Genomic DNA, 21,460 nt, shown 5'->3' on the forward strand with positions numbered 1-21,460 from the left:
TTCTGCGGCTCCTCATATGTACGGCTGATGTGCATCCTGAATTCTTTGTGTCTTGCTAAAATCTCTAATCTAAAACAGGCAATCAAGCACAGAGCACAGCGATTCGGAAAGCACAGCCATAGCTTTTAAGGGAAGAGGTGGAGGGGAAGGAGATGAACAAATCAGCAGTTAAGAAGCAGATGTGTTTGCTTGCAGGGGGTGGGGGTGGGGAGAACAAAACAACGGAGGTTATCAGAAATAGCAAAATTGGGACAAATAAATACAATTAGGCAACCTCACCTATTTCTGTCCTGGACAAGGTGACTATTGATTTTAAGATTCCTGAGTAATCTTCTGGAACAAGATCGTACATGCGGAGATGCCCAGGGAGAGACACCAGCATGCATACACATACCGCACATAGCCAAAGACCATTTGAAAGAGATTTCTTTTCATACTTTTTTATATTGCTTTACTCCGGAAACGTATTACACCGTCGGCCACCATGGCCACTTCAGCCTTGGTTCCTTTTTATTTATTTGTTTGTTTATTTGGCATTGATATCCATTTGGAAGCAAGGCCACCTTCGGAGCGCAATTGCCTTGACGGAGAGGAAGGAAGGGACCAAGGAGAGGGGGGAATAAATAAATAAAAGAGTCGTCATAAAAATTCTCTCTCTCTCTCTCTCTCTCTCTCTCTCTCTCTCTCTCTCTCTCTCTCTCTCCAAATTTTCTCTTTCCCCCTTCTCCATTTCTTTTTATGATACTTGCTTTTGTTAATTTTATTTTATCTCCTGAGCTCTCTGTCTGTCTGTCTGTCTCTCTGTCTCTCTCTCTCTCTCTTTATCTCTGTCTGTCTCTCTCTTTCTCTGTGTGTCTCATTCTCTCTCTCTGTCCCATTCCCTCCCTCTCCCTCTCCCTCCCCCTCTCTCTCTTGACAAATTTTCTCTTTTCCCTCCCTCCCCATTTCTTTTTATTGTACTTGTTTTTTTAAAAAATATATATTTTATTTTATCCCATAGCTGGCATTTCTGCTTCTAAGCATCTGAAAGCCATTAGAGACTCTCCAACCTATCAGGTGCCGATGTAAAGGAGCTGAGCAGGATTCTAAGCAAGACATGGAGCATTTTTCTCCTATGGTGTGTGTGTGTGTGTGTGTGTGTGAGCATCATTGAAGAGCAAATCAAAAACATTTGGCAAATGAATAATATTAGCAACACTGATAATAATGTGAAAAGCCTACTTCTCTTGGTTCTTTTCCCCCTCCTCTCCTGAGCTCTCGCTTCCTCCCTCGTTTCTAAGAGAATGGCTTTGCCGGCGGACGTGGGTGAAACAGTTTTACTCACAGATGGTAGTTCTGGCATCAGATGGAATTTATATAACAGTAATTCTGATACTCTGCCAAAATAGTACTGAAAACACCAGGGAGATAGTACGAGGCAAGTCGTGTGGCTTTGCCGAGCTTGTTGTGGGAAGGGTATTTTTTTTGTTTATTTTTAGAGGGGGGTTGTAGGGAGGAGGAGGAGGAGGAGGAGGAGGAGGAGGAGGAGGAGGAGGAGGGGAAAAAATCCCTTTCACATTCTCCTTTTTTGTATGTTATAATTTTAGCCTAAAGGCCCATAAATGGCAGTCAACTGTGCCACAAGCAAAAATTTCACATTTCTCTCTCTCTCTCTCTCTCTTTCTCTCTTATAAGGGAATTTCCCAGATGTTGAAACTTCTGGTGGGAGATGGGGAAGAGGCAAAAGTGCCCCACATGGCTTTTGAGGGTATCTCTGGCTTTACATGGATTGAAGATGAGAAGGTTCAAAGATGGCGGCCGTAGTGTTTTCAAGGAGGGTGTTTTCCAGAGTACCAGGCCAAGTTCATTGATCTCTTCTAGCCAAAGTCAATAAGGACTGAATGTTTACATCATCATCATCATCATCATCATCATCATTATTATTATTATTATTATTATTATTATTATTATTATTATTATTATTATTATTATTCCTTACCAAGGACCTGGGATAGGCAAATCTGGATGTTTGATGGAGTTATAGATATCGCCACAAGATGGAAGCTGTTCCAAGTAAAGCTGCCTTTTGCAATTGACTGATGGCAAATTTGTCAATGCCGATGGTGTTCAAGTGGTACTTCATTTGCTTTGGGATTGTACCCATATTATTGATTTAATATTCAATTCGTTTCACTCTCTGGTACTGGTAAAAACTTAACAGTTCAAGTCCTAACCATGAACCTAAGAGCTGTTAAGGTACATAGGCAGTTTTGAGTAAGCTTTCTTTTTTCTTTTTGCAAAGTCAGAATATTCAGGTCTGATAAGTTCAAAATTTCCATGTATCTAGGCAGCCTTTGAGGTATTGCCCGAAGGGCTCCTATTACTATTGGTACAACCATTAATTTCTTCTTCCACAGTCGTTGAATTTCAATTTGCAGATCATGGTATTTCATTGTTTTTTCTAGTTGTTTCTCTTTGATTCATGCATCACCAGATATGATAAGGGTGATGATGATTTGCACAACAATGTGAAATCACAGTTGCCAGTTCCGTTAGCTGGTGTTGGTCTTCATATGCATAGAGCTTTTTCCAAGAACCTGGCATTCCCAATATTATTATATTATACCTTACAGCCTTCAGGCCATGGGCTAGCACCAATACAGTGTTTCTTGACCAACCTGTAGTAGAGATGCTTAGGTAGATCTTGTCATGCCCCTGGTGGAGACTGACTCTGAGGGAGAGGAGGAACAGCTGACAGGGAGTGGAAGTGTGGCTCCGGAGGTTGTGGAGGAGGCTGGGGAAGGGCAGAGGCCAGCTGGGCAGTCAGAGGAAGACCCAGGCCCATCCCCTCTCCATCCTAGGGCAAGCAGGGAGGAGAGGATAAGGGAGAGACGTGGTCTACTCAGGAGGAGAGGGCCTTGATCCTCTTCATGGGCTGCAGGTGTGACAACTGAATAAGACTTTGGACCTGCGTACTGGCAAATGCTGGAAACAAAGCGTGTAAATATCTCTAGTTTATAGTTCCTTTCTGAGTTTGGCATCCTTCCCAGTGTGTGTTATCTGTGGGCATCCTCCAGCCCTTATCTTGCCTGGTTTGTGTTGCTTTTTTCCTTCTTTGTGTAACTGTTTGTGTGGGAGTGTGTTTGTCTTCCATCAAAGATATTCGGAGCTTGAAGCAAACTGAAGAAATAAAAGGGGCTTCACCTGTTTACTGTGACTGTGCTTGTTTTGCATCCCACCCTGGGTCATCCCAGATCTCCTCAAATCCCATGATGACATCGGGTCGCTTTCCAAGTTGTCTTATCCTGAGGAAGAGTGGTGAAAGACCTCAGACGTGAGGTGCCCCACCCCATAGGAACACCAGCTGGGGCTTGGCAGAGAGAAAGGAGGAGAAACACTGTCTTGGCCTCTCAAAATTCAAGTGCATTGTTCATTCCTGCAAGTCAAAATCCCTCCTTGCTTTTCTTAAAAGGTTTTTTTTTCATTCAGGCAAGGCAGATGTGGCCAACTTATATGAAGGTTTCATGTAACCTTCAGCCTTACTGCAAATGTCATTGGCAGCCAATTGGTGCAGAACAGCTGGGCAAAGAAAGGGCTGTTCCTTCTACTAGAGCAAATGGAATGAATTTAGGACATAATCGGTGAGCCATCTTGGAGCTGAGATTTCAGATTCAATATTGCCTGCAACCTTTTCTCAGAAATGGTTTATGGCATGGGAAAACCTTCCAAAATCATTTGAAGAGAAACACACAGCCATATTATATGCTATTATAGCAGAACTTCTCCACTTGCCCTTTCTTTGGGTTCTTCCAACACGCCATAAAATCAGGGTCCAATCAGGGTTGAACTGAATACAGAATAACAGAGTTAAAAGAGACCTTAGATGTCTTGTAGTCCAATTCTGTGCTCAACAGGAGACCCTACACCATTCCAGACAAATGGTTGTCCAGTCTCTTTTTGAAAACCTCAGTGATAGAACACCCACCCACCTTCTGGAGGTAATCCATTCGACTGGTTAATTGTTCCCACTGTCAGGAAATATCTCCTTAATTCTAGGTTGGATCTTTTCTTGATAAGTTTCCACCCATTGCTACTTGTCCTGCCCTCAGGTGCTTTGGAGAATGGCTTAACTCCATCTTACGTGTGACAGCACTCAAATATTGGAAGACTGCTATCATGTAACCCCAAGTCCTTCCCTTTGTTAGATTAGGCAAATTTAGTTCTGAAATGGATCTTTCTGTTTGCTATGTTGTGTCTACATGAAGGCCTTTCCAGCTATGTTCCCAAGATGAGAAGCAGCAGTGACACATTATGAAGGTTGTACGTTTTAAAATAGTTCAAATGCAACATGTTCTCTCTCTCTCTCTCTCTCTTTCTCTCTCTCTTCCTCTGTTGATTTCAGGGTAATTCTCAACATCTCCACCACATTTCGTTAAATGTTAAAAACCAAAGTGAAGCCACTTATTTGTTCTTTCCATTCTTCTACCTCTGTTGTAAGCAGCATTTTCAACTGTCCAGGAGACATTTCCAGGCAATCTTTCCTCTCAAGTGCAAAAGTTACTCTTTTTGCTCTAATTCAGCCAATGGAACTTTATAGAATATTGCTATTTTGTGAGCAGGATTTTTGTAACGCCTCCTTGGTTATCCCTGGGACACATTCTCATCCTAAAAGCTCCTGAAAACTTTCATTATGGGAACACAGACAGTAGGAGCCATTTCAGTGGGTCTACCAATAGGGGAGAGGGTTTCATCCCTCCTCCCCCCTTTGAAATGTATATTGTGAGACTCATAAAGCAGAATAGCTTCATCAAAGCCATTATTGTATATTGGACAAATGCATTTATTCAGCATTTTCCACCATCCATATTATTATGTTCCTGCTTTAGGGCCATTCTGGACTACTGGGTAATATATACAGTATTTGAGAATATTTGCTGTGCAGAATAAAAATATGCCAGAAGTTTATTGAAGAGAGGGGAGGGAAATCTAAATGCACAGCAGTAGTCGCCAGCCATGTTATCGCTTGTTCTAATGTGGTGCCAAATTTGGAAAATGGGAACAGTTCCCAAAGACCTTCTTATTTACCATTATGCCTTTGAACTTCATCCCTGGCTGCAGGATACAGAATCACAGGTAGAAGTATAGATGTTCTCCTCACAAATGGTGGGAAGTTGTGGAAATGGCTGTCAATACCTACAAGGTGAATCAGTGATCCCAAGTGTCGTGTTTAACCCCTTTTCTATGTACTGATCTCACCCTGTGAATTTCTCTATTGCGTTTTTATTTCTTTTATTATTCCTTCAGGTGGACTAGACAGCTACGAATGTGTCTTGAAATTTTCTGGAAACATTTGGTAATGAGTGTATAAGGGCTTACATCTCCCTTCTACCCCATACAGTCAGATAATTGATTTTGTTCTCACAACTTTGGAATTCTTATAGGAGAACCCATTGCTTGGTGGTTCCCTTCTAATATTTTTTCATGAACACATGGATGATGATGATGATGATGATGTCCATTCAATAATGTCCAACTTGTAGCGATTCTATGGGCCAGATCACCACATCTTCTGATCTTGCACGACTTCTTTCAATGTTTCTAGGTTCTGGCTGGTGTCACCTTTGATGGTATTCTTTCTAATATAATTTATTGTCCCTTCCTCAATTGTGATGTTGATCAGATGTGTGGCCTCAGGGCCAGAATCCTCAACTGTATCCATTCTACTTGGGAAATTCTCTGTATTGAAATCCTCACCTCTAGAAATAGTGATGGTATTCTAGCGGTTCGGCTCGGTTCAGCCGAGCCAGTAGTGGCGATGAGCAGCGGAGACTGAACCAGTTCTCTCCACTGTTCTGCTGTTGGGCCCACCTGCTTGTCCGGGCTCCCATACTCACCTTTAACCTCTGCTTTTGAAGCGCATCTGCTTTGCGCGGCACAGAAGAATGCCGCGCGGCAGCTGCTGAAGCAACTGGGAGAGTGCAGGCTTGGAGGAGGTGAGTTGGAATGTCTCTGCGCCTGCACAAAGTGTGTGTTTGGTGTGCGTGTGCATGCAAAGTGTATGCACATGACCAAGCCACGCCCACCGAACCTGTGGTAAAAATTTTTGAATCCCACCACTGTCTAGAAAGCATGAGGAAAACTGGTTGATAGCATAGATGTTTTTTATTCAAGTGATCTGTGGTATTATAGGAACTTCACAAACTTTGAGTTTGTGAAGTTGCCTTAGGTAAAGGTAAAGGTTCCCCTCGCACATATGTGCTTGTCGTTTCCAGCTCTAGGGGGTGGTGCTCATCTCCATTACAAAGCCGAAGAGCCAGCACTGTCCAAAGACGTCTCCGTGGTCATGTGGCTGTCATGACTAAACGCCTTCGGCACATGAAATGCTGTTACCTTCCCACCGCGTTGCTATTTTTCTACTTGCATTTTTACATGATTTCAAACTGCTAGGTTGACAGAAGCTGGGACAAGTAATGGGAGCTCACTCCATTACGCGGCACTAGGGATTCGAACTGCCGAACTGATGACCTTTCGGATCGACAAGTGATTTGGTTGCCTTACCTTGTGCCAAATCACTATTTAGCCAAGGTTGATGATTTTTTTAGAAATGGGAAACCTGGGTGCCTCCTAGCTATTTGTGATGATACATCCCACAGCTCTTTGCCTTGGGCCTCGTTGATTTACATGAACTTCAAAACATCTGGAAAGCAAATTGTGACTGAATGTTTTCCTTCCGGGATGAAACTTCCAAATAATTTTGAGCACTTTCAAAATAATCCTGATGATAACTGGAAGTGGGGGGGGGGAAACATAGAGTGTAAACTTTGCATTTGTTTGCATGTTTCTAATTTATTTATTTGCTGGTTTACATTGTATTGAAAAGAAATAGATATCCTCTGGGCTTTGAATTATTTCCCCTTTGATAGCTTTTAATGCTTACGGCTGGACAATCCTTATTTCTTGGGTCTTTCTCTGAATCTTAGCATCGATGAATGTTTGCATGTGTGATACATTTTCTATTTGCATCTGCGTGCAAATAATATCCACACCAATATGCAAAACAATAAAACATAGCATAGTGGGATGAGCAGAAGGCATTTTGAGTAATAGACTATTGGCATTTTTCTTTGAAATTACCGTTTCTTGCTGTTTTGGGAGAGAGCCATGATTTTGCTGCTATTAGTACACCCGTAACAATCTGGAATTAATTCCTCATCTCAGCCATATGACTGTTCTAATGGTCTTTTTTACACTTCTGAACAAACCCTACATATGTGCCTTTTAATATGACAAAGATTAGGTGTTTTTTTTTCCTGGTGCAATGGGATATGGAATTTGGATCCAGACCAGGTATTCATTTAAAAAGTCAGAATTAATTTACCTTGACCATGGAGATAAAACCTCCTTTAATGTTGATTACCTTACTGTCTCTCATATGTGGGCATTTCTTTGTTGTGCTTTAAAATAATGGTTTCTTATTGATACCAATAAATTAGTAGGTATTAGAATTACAGGAAGTAATCTGTTGATTCTCATGAAAATTTGGATGCAATTCAGAGATATATGTCCTCAATTATTTTCCTCTCTGTGAATAATTTCCTCAAGTAGACCATTATGGATTCTGAAGATTCCCAAGAATACAATGAGTTCTTTCATCAAAAGAAAGATCCATTGGTATAAATAATAGATCAGAATGAATCAGAATGAATTTTTATTAGTCATCTAGCTATAAAATAGACAGATGCAATCATATATCAGTTCGGAGTTACCATGGGTGGTCAATTACTGATAGAAACATAATTTTGGCAATTTTCATTGTAAACTTTACATTAGAACTTTCCCTGCCACTTAACTAGAAGTCATTTAGGTGACTATAGTAAAAGTTGTAACAGCTTCTTTCTGACTATAAAAATGGTCTGTCTGTCTGTCTATGAGTTGATCAATGGATGGATGGATGGATGGATGGATGGATGGATGGATGGATAGATAAATATGAACTCCCTAATTATTTGGTTGTGCAGAATCATGGATCTGAAATCTGCAAAGAGAATGACCTTGTAGTCAAGAGTAGATAGATAGAACTCAAGTCTTAAATACATTCTATAGGCATTGTGAGTTCAGCAATGCTACCTCTAAGAAAGCATCAGTTTATCATCTTAGATGTCTTTGGTATGTAAGTTTGAGACCTATGTTTGTCTTAGTTCTCTTTAGCATCAGCACAAAGAGGCGTGCTCTTTTTTTTCATGCCTGTCTTAATCTGTGAGATTATTGTGCATATTATTTTGTCTAATATATCTTTTTTTTTTTTTTGCAAATCTTTTTCTGTAATCATATTTAAATCTGTAGCTCTAAGCTTCAAAATTCTGTCTCTGCTAAGAAGAAGATGAGTTTCTTACAAGCATACAGCAATTGGAACTTCTTAAATGTGATGCAATTCTTGGCTCAAAGAAAAGTATCAAATTATGTTTTATAAGTGTGCATGTAAATAGATATTTAAATATGGATCACTGATCACTGATCAAAGCTGAAAGAAGGGATATTATTTACGTACCTTCGGTACACTCCCTGTGATGTTTAATTGCATTCACAAACTAGGGCAGATGAGACCTCCTGAAATGATCAAAGAGATGTATTCTCTGAATTTATCTCTGAAGCAATCCACCTTAATGGAAAAAGATGAGTGAAATTGCTTTTAAATGGCTACGACCGAATGTGTCAAGTAAACTTAGCCATGATTTCTTGCTAGGAGGTGGAATTGTTGGGGGAGGGGCTTCCTTCAAAACAGAAACTCCATTTTGGAAAGAGAGTTGGGCAAGGAATGAAGACCTTGATAAAGTCAGGAAAATCAGTTTCAAGTATAAGACAGGCCTCATTCAAAGGTGTTACAACCTGACACTAAACTGTCGGCAGTCCTCAATTTACCACTATTTGAAGGTATGATGGCACTGAAAAAAAATGGTCTTCACCAGTGGTGGGATAATTTTTTTTTAACTACCTGTTCTGTGGGCGTGGCTTGGTGCCCAAAATGTGGGCGTGGGCCCTGGTGCCCAAAATGTTGGGAGATGCTGCCTTACAGTATCTTCCAAATGGCTGGAACATAACATCCCAGCTACTCTGTATGTGATCAACGTCTTGAAAAATAGGAGCCCACGGCTCCAAATCCTCCCCAACTACCATCTGATAAAAAAAAATGGTATAAATTACTTGCCTTCTTATCTATGCCTGGTTATTTTAAGATCTTGCAGCCCGCAACCAGTTTTGAGCAGTAATTAATGGACGGTGTTACCCAGGAGAAATGGGCACTCCGCTTTGGCCCCTAGTTACGAGCCAATTGCAGATGTTGCTATCTTCCGTAAGACAGAAGATCTCCAAGAATATTTCCACTCCCCCCTTTTCTTGTGCGACTGGTGCTTCAACAATGCACCACACTTCTATCGTTCTTCTACATTTTGACCCTCACTGCGTATACATATCTATATATTATTCATACCGGATTAAAAATTGATATGCTCTTTACCGCTGTGGCAGAGCACAGTGACAATACAAATTAACTTATTGTGTACTTAACTTTTCACAATGTGAAATTTGATGCCCCCACCAAAAAAAGTTGGGGATAGAAAAACAACAATAACAACAACAGAGTGAAGAGTTAATGCTTTCCTGCTCATTTAAGACAGTTGAATTAACTGTCTTAATACATTTGCGCAGACAGTTGTCTTCAGATGTCTTTGTAACGTGGGCAGGGAGATGTTAAATACCAATGCTGAAGTCTTAAGGATGCTTATTGGGGAAATATGGGGCTTAATTCCAAGTAGAGAATGCAAAGGAAAGCATTTAGAGTTATGATAAAGTACTGTTTAGTTATCTGGTCCCCTTTCCCCCCCTCAAAAAAAAAACTTCTGGGTAAGTGCTTAATGAATTACAGCTAATCTGGAATGATGTTTGCTCTTGATTAAGCCTGCTCACTCGATGGTAGTCACTAGCATCAATTAGGTAGATCTAGAAGGCTGAAAAGAAATATTGAACAATAGAACAAAAATTGTTTTCTAGAGCAGGCCACCAAAAGCAGGTTGTGTAAATGTTTAATCCCTAGTGGAACTTATTTATTCTGCACTATTTATTAGGTTGCCGAGTCATGCATTGTGGATGGGGTGTATTCATAGAAGTTTATTTTAATTTCTAAGCCTATTCCAAGACTCAAAACATCTTCAAAATAACCACAAGATCAGATGAGGCCAATTGGATTGGGGGAGGGGCAGAGCTACAAAAACTAGGTATTAACACTTCAGTTCTGTCACAGTTTTGGAGGATGGGGGGGAACTCCAAGGTCAAAAGAAAGGATCCATCTTTTTCCAGTTCTATTCCTGCTTCCCAGCTTTTGATTTCCTATTTTTAAGAACTCGTTGACAACTTTCTTCAACAGATAGATTGCTCATGAACAAGCATCTCTTCACTTCACTTCAGTTCATCCAATAGGTGTCAGGAGCTTCGCTGTTGCTACCACAAAATCCCTGAGCACGTTATAGCATAGATTCTGTAGATCTTCCAGGTAATAAGCAGTTTCAGCCTTAGGTTCCACCGAGCAATTTATCCATTAGTCGTTTCTGATGAACATTCCTGAGTTTCAGCTGTCTCTAGTTTATTGGTTGAGTTGGGTTGGGTTTTCTCATGCACCTTTGATGTTCAAATGAGAAAATAGTTTATATATTTTTTTCTTACTTCGTCATTAAAATTTCATTTCAGTGTATGCCAGTGTGTATACAGAAAAAATGACAAACATTATCTTATCTATCTTATCTTACTTATAATTTTCATTTGAATTATACTGTACAATGAAGCAGATTAGGAGGGATTTAAGAGTTAATCTCGATCCATTCCATTGAATGGGAACTGTCCGAATTTACACTTTTAAAATGAATGCACAATTGGATCACCATTGTCTTTCATTGGCTGGAAAATGTTGTCATTTAGAAAATGTGATCCTCCATCTCAAAAACTAAGGAATTGACTTCTATAAAGTTACCAGCTGATAAGGGCATGTTAATGAGGATTCCAGTTTTCAACTTGAAATGAAAGAAAGTTTATTTTTTACTAAATATTACAATATACTTCTTGGCTCAAGAATGATTCAAAAACAAAACTCATAAATTAAGTGAAAAAATAATTTTAGGATAGGCTTTTTAGGATAATATGTATTTTAAGTCATGTAGCTTAAGGTTTAAAGTGGATGTTCCATTAAAAACAATCACATGATGTTTTCACAAAAAAAGTATTTTGGCATTTAGGTTTACTATGGTATAACTTTCATAACCACACTCAACTTTAATAATGAGAAAACTGCAATTCAATATGCAAAATGAATCTATATATATAAAAGCTAAATACCACTCACACATCATCACAAAATCTCCAGAACCATAAAGCCTATAAACTTGGAATTTGGCATGTATGTTCCTCTTGGCTTCTAGGTGCTCACTAAGAAAGGATTTTTCAAAATGACCATCAGAGCATTAGTATTTCATATATTATTATTAACACACTCTGATGCTAAGGAGTTCTACTTCTCCTCCCCACCTGAAAAGAAATCTCTTACAAATGCAAAACACAAGCAGAGGAGAGGAGTTTCAATTTCACCTTCACAGCACCAAGCAGTACAGAACAGTTGAGCTAAGCCACGCCCAGGCTCCTTGCTGTCTCCTTCTTGCTCACACAGCAAATACTGTCTCAGTTTCCACAAGCCCTCAACTCTCTCACACACTGACAGGATGCTGGCCAGATGAATACCGATGGATGCTGGTAGGCAGAGGCACAAATCCCCTCCCCAGACTTATTTTCCTCCCCCAAAACTAAGCCCAATCACATAGTTTTGTAGCGAAGCACAGGTATCAAGCTAGTTAATATATAAAGGAAAGCAGGTGAAATGAAAATGAACCAGAAATAGACATCATCTTCTCCTAAAGCCAAGATATCAATTGATCAATCAATTAAGCAGAATAGAGCTGGAAAGGTCTTTTAGTCCAAACTGCTACTCCAGCAGAAGACCCTATTCCATTTCAGACAAGTGGCTGTTGTCAGGGTTCCGGCAGTTACTCCAATATAGTTGACAGCTGTCCTTCTTAAAAACCTCCAGTGATGCAGCACCCACATCTTCTGGAGTCAAGCCGTTCCACTGGTTAATTGTTCTCACTGTTAGGAAGTTTCTCCTTAATTGCAGGTTGCTTCTCTCCTTGATTCGTGTCCATTCATCAAGAGATCACCTTTGGAAAAAAATTTAAAAAATGATGTAAGCTTAAGGTTAGCAAGCCATAGTTTAATATGGAGTTGTTCCTTCTGTTATGGAGATGAACATGCAGTCCATAAAAGGCACTAATTCTTCTTTTTACAAGAAAATTCCATCCATGGAAGAATTTCATCTAGGAAGAACGTGTATAATCTTTATAACAGCTTGCCTTCAGGAAGTTGTGGATACTCCATCACCGGAGCCTTTTAAGAAGAGACTGGACAGTTACTTGTCTGAATGGTATAAAGTGTCCTACTTGAGTCTCCAACATCCTTTCCCTCTCTTATTTTGTTACGTTAAGCTGCAGGTTGCTAAGTTTACGTGTGTCGCCTTGAGCTCCTGGATGAAAAGATGGAATAGGAATCAAATCAACGTAGAATTGAGGAGGTTCATTCTTCTCTCTAACATACTTGTGAAGGATATGCTTCCCTGAACCTGCGCAGACAGCCCAAGCAGGAACAAAGGCAGATAACTCTTCCTCATGTGTGGGAAATAGATCGGGTTGTCCAATACCCTTGGCGTTTTATGTAGATGGTCAGGCATATTTATTTATTCATTCATTTCAGCAAATTAAAGTAAGCTAAGTGCATTTGACCTCAGATGGCCCCGGTTTAAGTTAATTTGAGAGACAAAGCTTATAATGTTCCAGTAAAACACATCAACCAGCTTCCCAGCATAGTTGAAATTGAAATGTGATTGCTGAAACATAACCTCTCAAGCCAGATACATGAATTTTTAGGCCGGCCCAGAATAATCTCACACAAAATGTGGTCTAGGCAAGAAGCAAACATACAAAAGGACTGCACCGTGCATTAGAACTTAGATCTCTTTCTTCCTGCGTATACAATTTCTATCTAGCCAGGGACAAAGAAATGGGAGGTGGCAAAACCATTTTACTGAATGATTTTCAGGAAGAAGAAAAATTCTACAATAGTTCTCAGAGATTAAGTACGTTATTAGTAGTACATCTGGCATAGCTTTTTTTTTTTCCTCCCCAGGATTGTGAGCCAGGGAAATTTGTGTTTCTTCACAACACTTTCGGATAAGCTCAGCACAAGCCAAACCCATGCTAAATTAGTGTGGAGATGTCCATGGTGTTAATGGCCTTCATTTTCCTACAGTTTGCATTTTTGAATGTTGCATTGTGTTATTGGTTGGCTTTATTGCTCTCTATTTTGGGATTACTTCTCAGTTAGAATCATCTCGAAGGTTCTTGTAACAATAAACTAACATTGCTGCATGTGGAAAAGACCCTGATGTTGGGAAAGATTGAATGCCAAAGGAGAAGGGAATGGCAGAGGATGGGATGGTTAGATAATATCACTTGATGCTATGAACATGAATTTGGGGAAACTCTGGGAGACCGTGGACGACAGGGGAGGCTGGCATGCTGTGGTCTATGGGGTTGTGAAGAACATGACTTAGCAACTGTGTAACAACAAAGCATTATGGTGATTGTTCATCTGGAATGGTATTAGCCATTAGTAGATATATCTTCCGGTTTCCTTCTTGATTGATAGGTGTCACGGAAGGGAGGGGTGAGGATCAGGCATGGCTGCAAAGTGAGAATGTCTCTAAACCATGATATGGATACTTACTTTTGTATTTATTGATTTGTTTGTTTGTTTTGTCAAGTGATTATAAGATAACAGGTATAAGTATAAACATAGTTATGAATACATGAAATGGGTACATATAAGAAAAATAAAAAGAAACAATAGGACAGGGACGGTAGGCATGGTTGCTGCGCTTATGTACGCCCCCTACAGGCCTCTTAGGAAGGGGGTGAGGTCAATAGTAGACAGTCTAAGGTTAAAGTTTTTGGGGTTTGGAAAGAAACCACAGAGTCAGGTAGAGTATTCCAGACATTGACCACTCTGTTGCTGAAGTTGTATTTCCTGCAATCAAGTTTGTTGCGGTTAACCTTGAGTTTGTATCTATTGTTTGCTCTTGTGCTGTTATGGTTGAAGCTGAAGTATTCATTTGCAGGTAGGACATTGCAATGTATGATTTTATATACTATACTTAGATCTGACCGAAGGCGGCATAGTTCTAGGTTTTCTAGGTCTAGAATTTCAAGTCTGGTGGCATAAGGTATTCTGCAATGAGTAGAGGAGTGGAGAACTCTTCTAGTGAAATATTTCTGGACTTTCTCAAGTGTATATGTATATGGGTATGTATGTCATACCCCGAAGGAGAAGGAGATGGAAGAGGGTGAGATGATGAGATAATGTTATTGACACAATGGAGATGAATTTGGGCAAACCTGGAGAGACAGTGGAGGGCAGGGAGGTTCTATGGTCCAATGGGGGTTCATGAAGAATCAGACACAACTTAGTGAGTGAACAACAACAACTAAACCTACATGTGAAACTGAGGACCTGGGTGAAGAGGGGACAGGCAGACAGTAGTCATGTATAAACCTAGACGGAGAAGCAATGGTCAACTTAAACATAGGTGTATGAAAAAACGGGGAGGCTCTATTCTACATTGTTCCTCTACAGAAGAGTAAAAAGATGTGAGCATAAACTAATCTGATCTTTGTCTGTTGCACAGGTCACAGGCCTTTTCAGTGCAGATACTGCCCCTACAGTGCCTCTCAGAAGGGAAATCTGAAGACTCATGTTCTCTGTGTCCATCGCATGCCTTTTGACAATAGCCAGTACCCAGATCGCAGGTTCAAGCGCTCCAGAGTTGACTCCGAGACTTCTGGGACTTTAGAAGAACCTTCCGCTGTCAAACCTGGCAGCTCAGCGGAGTTAACCGAGGAGGGCAGCAAGCTTCACGAATAATGCAACCGAACAACTCAAAACTGTGCACTGCAATATTACTTTAGAGTTTTACGACACGCATTGGGATCACGGAGCGTGAGCTTAAAATGGCCTTCTGTGGACAGTCCTTCCTTCCATTTGTGCAAATGCTCAGAAGCATACACAAACATACACACAAACACATCCCTGTAAGTATGTATGTACCGGGTTTGTATGTGTGGGGGAAAAAAAGCAGGATGGTGGGGGGGGGGGGAATTCATTCCTTGAAAATGGCTGTTCAACTGTTAGCTGGTGACAAATTCTTCCAAACAAGTAGGTGGCTCTTAAATCAAATGGGTCACAACCCCAAAATTGAGGACATTGCAAGATTTTTTGAAAGAAAGAAAGAAAGAAAGAAAGAAAGAAAGAAAGAAAGAAAGAAAGAAAGAAAGAAAGAAAGAAAGAAAGAAAGAAAGAAAGAAAGAAAGAAAGAAAGAGACACTTCCAATGTGAAAATGGATGGGATTTTTTTTTTCTCAGCAATAGTGCTCTTACCAGGAAGAGTAAAATGGATACCATTGGATATCGATTTCCCATTGCCTTGAAGATGGTGGGAATGTGTATGCGTGTGTGAGGGGTTGTGTTTTCAGTGCTGAAAACACCTTTTTAATATGACACCAACCACTGTCATTTGCCTCGCATAATAATGAGACGTGTGGGTTGACTGAAATGGTGCCAGGCTGACCGGAGCTGTCACTGCAGAGAAAATCAATTTGGCTGCACTACAGGAGAAATTCTAGTTTGTCCATAAGCCACGGTCAGTCCTGACCTATATTGAAAAGGATTGTGCTTTTACGTTTTAATTTTTAAAAGATACACATAGACACACACAGCCAGATCTACAGACATACCCACCGACAACCGACCAGATAAATTAGTGGAATTTATTGGGGGAAGTATTGTAACCAATAAGAAGCTGTTGACCTATTGTAAACTTTCTTTGGGGCTGAGGTGTGATTTCCTCCCAAACTCAAGCTGCAGTATTGATGGGTTGTTATAGAAGGATTTAGAGATGTCTATTAAAGAACATACTGGTTAGGCCAGCTAGTTAGCCTTATCTAGAGGAAAGACCAGTGCAAATAATTAGTTCTTCCATAGAAAACTTGAATGAAGTCCCACATCAGATTCATTTTCATAGAAGTTTATTTCTTCTTGTCAATAAACAACCCGGTATTTTGAGAAAGGCTTTGGGTTTTTTGCGGGGAGAAGAAAATTTTGCAGCCATTTGATTCTGAACTATGAATTTTGTCCTGGCTGAAAAGAAAAGAAAAAGAACAAAAAAGTATGGAGCAGAAGTATTTCTTGTTTTTCTAAGGGGAGGGAGGGAAAGGTATGTTCTATATTTTTGCAAATTTTAGCTTTTTCTACTAATTGGACCCTCCAAATTGAATTCTGTGGCTTCTCATCTAAGAAGCTTTGGGCGTAATTTTAATAGAAGTCTTAAATGGAAGTGGGGAAAAACAAAGGAAGGAAAGAAGAAAGAAAAAAATAAATAAGTAAGAGTTATAATTCCTTGTGGCTTTGGTTGGAATGACAAAATTATGAAGCTTTTTCAGGCAGTTCCTTTGTGAACGGTATAATTGGTGTTGTTCCTATAGACAAACAATAATACTTGTTTTCTCCTCAAAATAAAATCATTCAGGAAAGAGAGAGAGAGAGAGAGAGAGAGAGAGAGAAAGAAAGAAAGAAAGAAAGAAAGAAAGAAAGAAAGAAAGAAAGAAAGAAAGAAAGAAAGAAAGAAAGAAAGAAAAAGTTGATATATCCTTGGAGGCTAGGAGCACAGATGAAAACACAAGAGCCTTAAAAGACACTCCCCAAACAGCAAAAATGTAAATAAAATTTGTAGCAGTCCTGAGACTGAGAAAGTGAAGGGGGGAAAAAGAAGATAAGAAAGTTCTCAGGTTAATAAGGATTATCATTTGCAAATTGTTGTCAGAAAAATGAAATCAAATACAACTGACACCCATCCTACTGAAACTTCAGTTAAACTGAGGTCGCCTTGCGCAAGCTGTTTTTTTTTCTTCTCATTTTGGTTTTAATTTTGATTTTCTTTTTCCTAGCCTAGTTCTCACTGCCTTACTTAAATCAAGTTGATTGACTGAATGCAACTGTTTCTTACGATCCTAAGGAAAGGATCACCGTGTAAACGGAGGACTTTCTGACTGTAGTAAGCTTTAGGGTTTTCACTGCACTACTGTGTTTGGTGACTGTGATTCGGTCACTTGCTTTCTTCATGTCTTGATGACGCCTTCAGTATCTTAGCAAGAAAAACAATAAGAGGGAATAGAATAATAATAATAATAATACAAAATATCCCACATTCCATCTTCTTGCACTTTTTTGCAGCTCCTTTCAGCATCCTTTCATGGTTTCTGAGTATTTTCAGATACGACAGGCAATAATTCTGTTTGTGACACTGGAATCTTTACTTCCTGTTCTTTGTGATGTGTGTGTTGAATCCACTTAGTCTGGTGCTACTGTCCTCATTGTTTTTTGCCTCCGACGTTCACCCATTTTTTTTCCACCCTGGAACATTTGTAACTTGAAATACAAACAAGTGACAGGAGCAGTGAAATACCATCAGCTTCTGAATATCATCACGCTTCTCATATCTAAACATGTCAAGTTTTTCCTCTGTAGCTTCTGTAGTCTGTGATATTGGTCAAAATACTGTCTACATTCCTAAGCAAAAGAAAATATATATATATATATATATCTATATCTTGGAGAGATTCTGAGATCAATAGAGTAGAGGGTTTTGTTGCTATGCTTGTAACAATTAGGAAAAAAAAACTTTGTATTTAAAGTTTATTCTTGGTCATTATTTATTATTATAAGACATCAGTTGACAGAACTTTATTCTGGTATAGAAGTATTAAAAGTTGTTTTCCCCTTGCCAGAAAATGACTGTTTTTATTTTATTTTCTTTCTGCTGTTAGAATAAAAATGTCTTTGAAGCAGTACAGTTTTATCCAGTGTTTTATGCAATAAAACTTCTGCCTCCGGGGAAATAAAGAGAAAGGTTTTTTTTCCCCCAACTTCCTTATGTTTATTACAAAGTCACCAGGTTTTTTCACTCCTGTTTTGTACGGTTTGGGGAAAAAGGTAGGTAACAGTCAAGTCACAGTTGGGCCATTCAATGACTTGCAAAGTGTTCTATCTCCTTATTTTTCAGAACAAATCTATACAATATCTAAATCTGTCTTTTTATATACAGGCACATACTGTAGTTATAGCTTAATTAAAAGATTGTTGAAATTTTAGCATATGGTAAACAATTTTTGTGTTGCTGTGGCTGTATTATAGAAAAAAAGAAATTGGATTTATCAGACACTGACCATTTTATATAAAATATATATTTAGCTTCTGAAAATAAGGGGGTTGCTGTACTGTTGCAGATATAGTAAATTCCCATCTATTGTGAAGCAATCTACAGTGATAGAAAGTTGTAAAATCTTAGAGGCAGCTCATTTTTTTCCTTCATTTATCCTATACGTAGTCTGATTTTTGTACAGGTACTCCTTGACTTACAACCATTTATGTAGTGACTGTTCAAAGTTACAACAACACCGAAAAATTGAGTTATGACCGTTTTTCACATTTACAACCATTGCAGCATTCCCAAGGTCCAACTGACTCATACTTATGACCGCTGCAGTGTCCTGAAGTCATGTGATCCCCTTTTGCAACCTTCTGATAACCAAAGTCACTGGGGAAGCCAGATTCATTTAACAACCACGTTAGTAACTTAACAACTGCAATGATCCACTTAACAGCTGTGGCAAGAAAGGTCATAAAATGGGGCAAAACTCACTTAATCAATGTCTCGCTTAGCCACAGAAATTTTGAGCTCAGATTTTGTGGTTGTAAGCTGAAGGACAACCTCTACTCAGATATAAACAAAGACCCAAACGTCCTTCTGACATATGTACTGTACTACCCAACCAGCTTACAATCTTAACACCTTTCAGGAAGTTAAATTTCATGCAGCCTAGGAGAGCGTTGTTAAGTATTTTAAGAAATAAATAAATACACTCTTCTAAAGGAAGGGAAAAGTGATGCCAGAGGTAATTGGCAAATCAGTAATATGGAAGCTTTTGGCAGAAGGATAAAATCCCCATCACCCCATCCCCATAAGTGTCGAGCTCTTGCCTCTCATTCAGGAGGCGGTGATTTCGATCCTAGACAGAGGCATATTTTTCTCTCTCTGGCCACACTGAGAATATATCTGCTGAACAAAACTCCGTAATGGCGTCAGGAAGGGCATCTGGCCATTAAAACACTCTGCTAGCTCCATTCAGTTGATGACAGATAACAGATAATCAGAGTTGGAAGGGATCTTATAGGTCATCTAGTCCAACCCCCTGCTCAAGCAGAGGGCCCTACACCATTTCTGACAAATGGCAGTTCAATCACTTCTTGAAGGTCTCAGGTGATGACAATCCCACAACTTCCGAAAGCAAAAGCTGTTCCATTGGTTGATGGTTATCACTGTCTCCTTATTTCCAGGTTGAATCTCTCCTTGTTCAATTTCCATCCATTATTCCTTGTCTAGCCTTCTGGTGCCTTGGAAAATAGCTTGACCCCTTCCTCCTCTCTGTGGCAGCCCTTCAAATATTGGAAGGCTGCTATCATGTCCCCCCTGGTCTTCTTCACTAGACTAGCCACGCCCACTAGACTAGCCAGGTCCTGTAACCATTCTTCATATGTTTTGGTCTCTAGTGCCCTAATCATCCTGGTTGTCCAGTGGACTCAGGGCCACCACACCTCTGGGGATGGGGTGATGGGGAACCTAATCATCCTGGTTTGCCCAGATTCCACCCCTGCAAGGGATTATGGTGTTGTTAAATGAAGATGATAAAATTCCCATCACAATCTTACATTGCAAGCTCTCTACCTTTGGGGTGAATATGCCACACTGCAAACATATGAAAAGGGGTGTGACCAAAATCAGCATGAGCCACGCCCCCCATGGATGCTACAGAAGGAAAACGATCGTGGTATGTGATGTTTTATTATTTCAGGGGCTGATGTTTTCTTCTGGTGTGTTATTTCATTAAAAAAAAAGTGCTTAAGGACAAATCGCAATTCTTAACAGATCAGGATGAAGTAAGTATCAACCTACACCTATGTATCTAGAGGCTGAGCTGTAAATGTGTCAGTTGCACCCACCCTCACACAGGCACACAAGATGCAATCCACTACAACACAAGAGAAACAGCCTCACCTGTTTGTTCATCTGCCCAGTTGACTCAACTCTCCAGTTAAATGAGTACTCATCATTTCAGAGCCCAGTTCATTATGGTAAGTGTACGGATGGTATTATGGTAAATAGGTAGTCCTCCACTTATAATTTTTTCTTTCGCAACTGTTACAACAACACTGGGAAAAGTGATTTATGATTGACTTACAACAATCACAGATTCTTCAAGAGTCGTGGTGGTGCAGCGGCTAGAATGTGGTACTGCAGGCTAAATCTGCCAACTGCCAGCAGTTCGAGTCTCACCGGGTCCAGGTTGACTTAGCTTCTGAGGTCGGTAAAATGAGGACCCAGATTGTTGGGGCAACAGACTGACTCTGTAAACCACTTAGAAAGGGTTGCAAAGCAGTACGAAGTGTAATATAAGTCTAAGTGCTATTGCTATTGCTATGTTCACATGACCAAAATTTGATGCTTGGCAACTGGCATGTAGTTATGGTAGTTGCAGCGTTCAAGGTTATGTCCAATGATCAAAGTCAATGGGGAAGGCAAGCTCATTTGACAGTCATGTTAGTCACCGAACATAACAATCTAACAAAAGTTATAGCCTGTTTAGACAAAGAGAGAGCAGAGAATCACTTCCAAAATTGCAGATTCTCACATTGCATCTTTGTGTATGTATGTATGTATGTATGTATGTATGTATGTATGTATGTATGTATGTATACACACAACACACAAAAACCTAAATTATGAAACTGAAGCTTGAACTTCAAGGATTATATAATCTCATTCAATGTGGCAATAAATGTAGGAAAACTGGGGTATCTCCTATTTTGGAGCCTATATAAACATATCGTCAGTAAATCTAAGAAATACCAATACGTGAAAGTCCTATTTTAGAATTTTTTTCAGAATTGCTAAAAATAAAATTTTCAGTTCAGAACACAATTCTGTCTACTGGGTTGGATGCAAATATAGAGTACACTGATAAACATTGATGGGAATTAAATTAGTCAAGTCTAATTTCTCCAACTGCTTAAAAGATTTATTTTGCACAAGACTAGCCTGGTTCCAATCCATTGCAAAGAACATCCTTCATCAAAAGATGGAAGAGCCATTAATCTAATTCAGAGTCCTGTTTAATTCAGCAGGGCTTCCTTCCAAGTCAGCATATCTAGTACTACAGCTTTA

At 39.6% G+C, this 21,460-nt stretch overlaps 1 protein-coding gene across 3 annotated transcripts in view; it reads left to right on the forward strand.

Moving 5' to 3' along the window:
- The window catches only part of ZNF536 (zinc finger protein 536), a 324,777-nt gene extending 308,147 nt beyond the window's left edge, over positions 1-16,630 (forward strand). For 2 of the 3 annotated variants that reach the window (XM_087971515.1, XM_026675983.2), the window contains one exon: positions 14,813-16,630. In XM_087971515.1, the coding sequence (XP_087827641.1) occupies positions 14,813-15,048 (236 nt within the window). In that variant the 3' untranslated portion in view covers positions 15,049-16,630. The remainder of the gene's footprint in view (positions 1-14,812) is intronic. The other variant, XM_087971516.1, reaches the window with a different exon arrangement.
- The last annotated feature ends 4,830 nt before the right edge of the window (positions 16,631-21,460 follow it).

Source organism: Notechis scutatus, chromosome 9, assembly GCF_049901735.1.
Source record: "Notechis scutatus isolate UNSWTSFEM ecotype Mainland chromosome 9, rNotScu1.2, whole genome shotgun sequence".
Taxonomy (NCBI): domain Eukaryota; kingdom Metazoa; phylum Chordata; class Lepidosauria; order Squamata; family Elapidae; genus Notechis; species Notechis scutatus.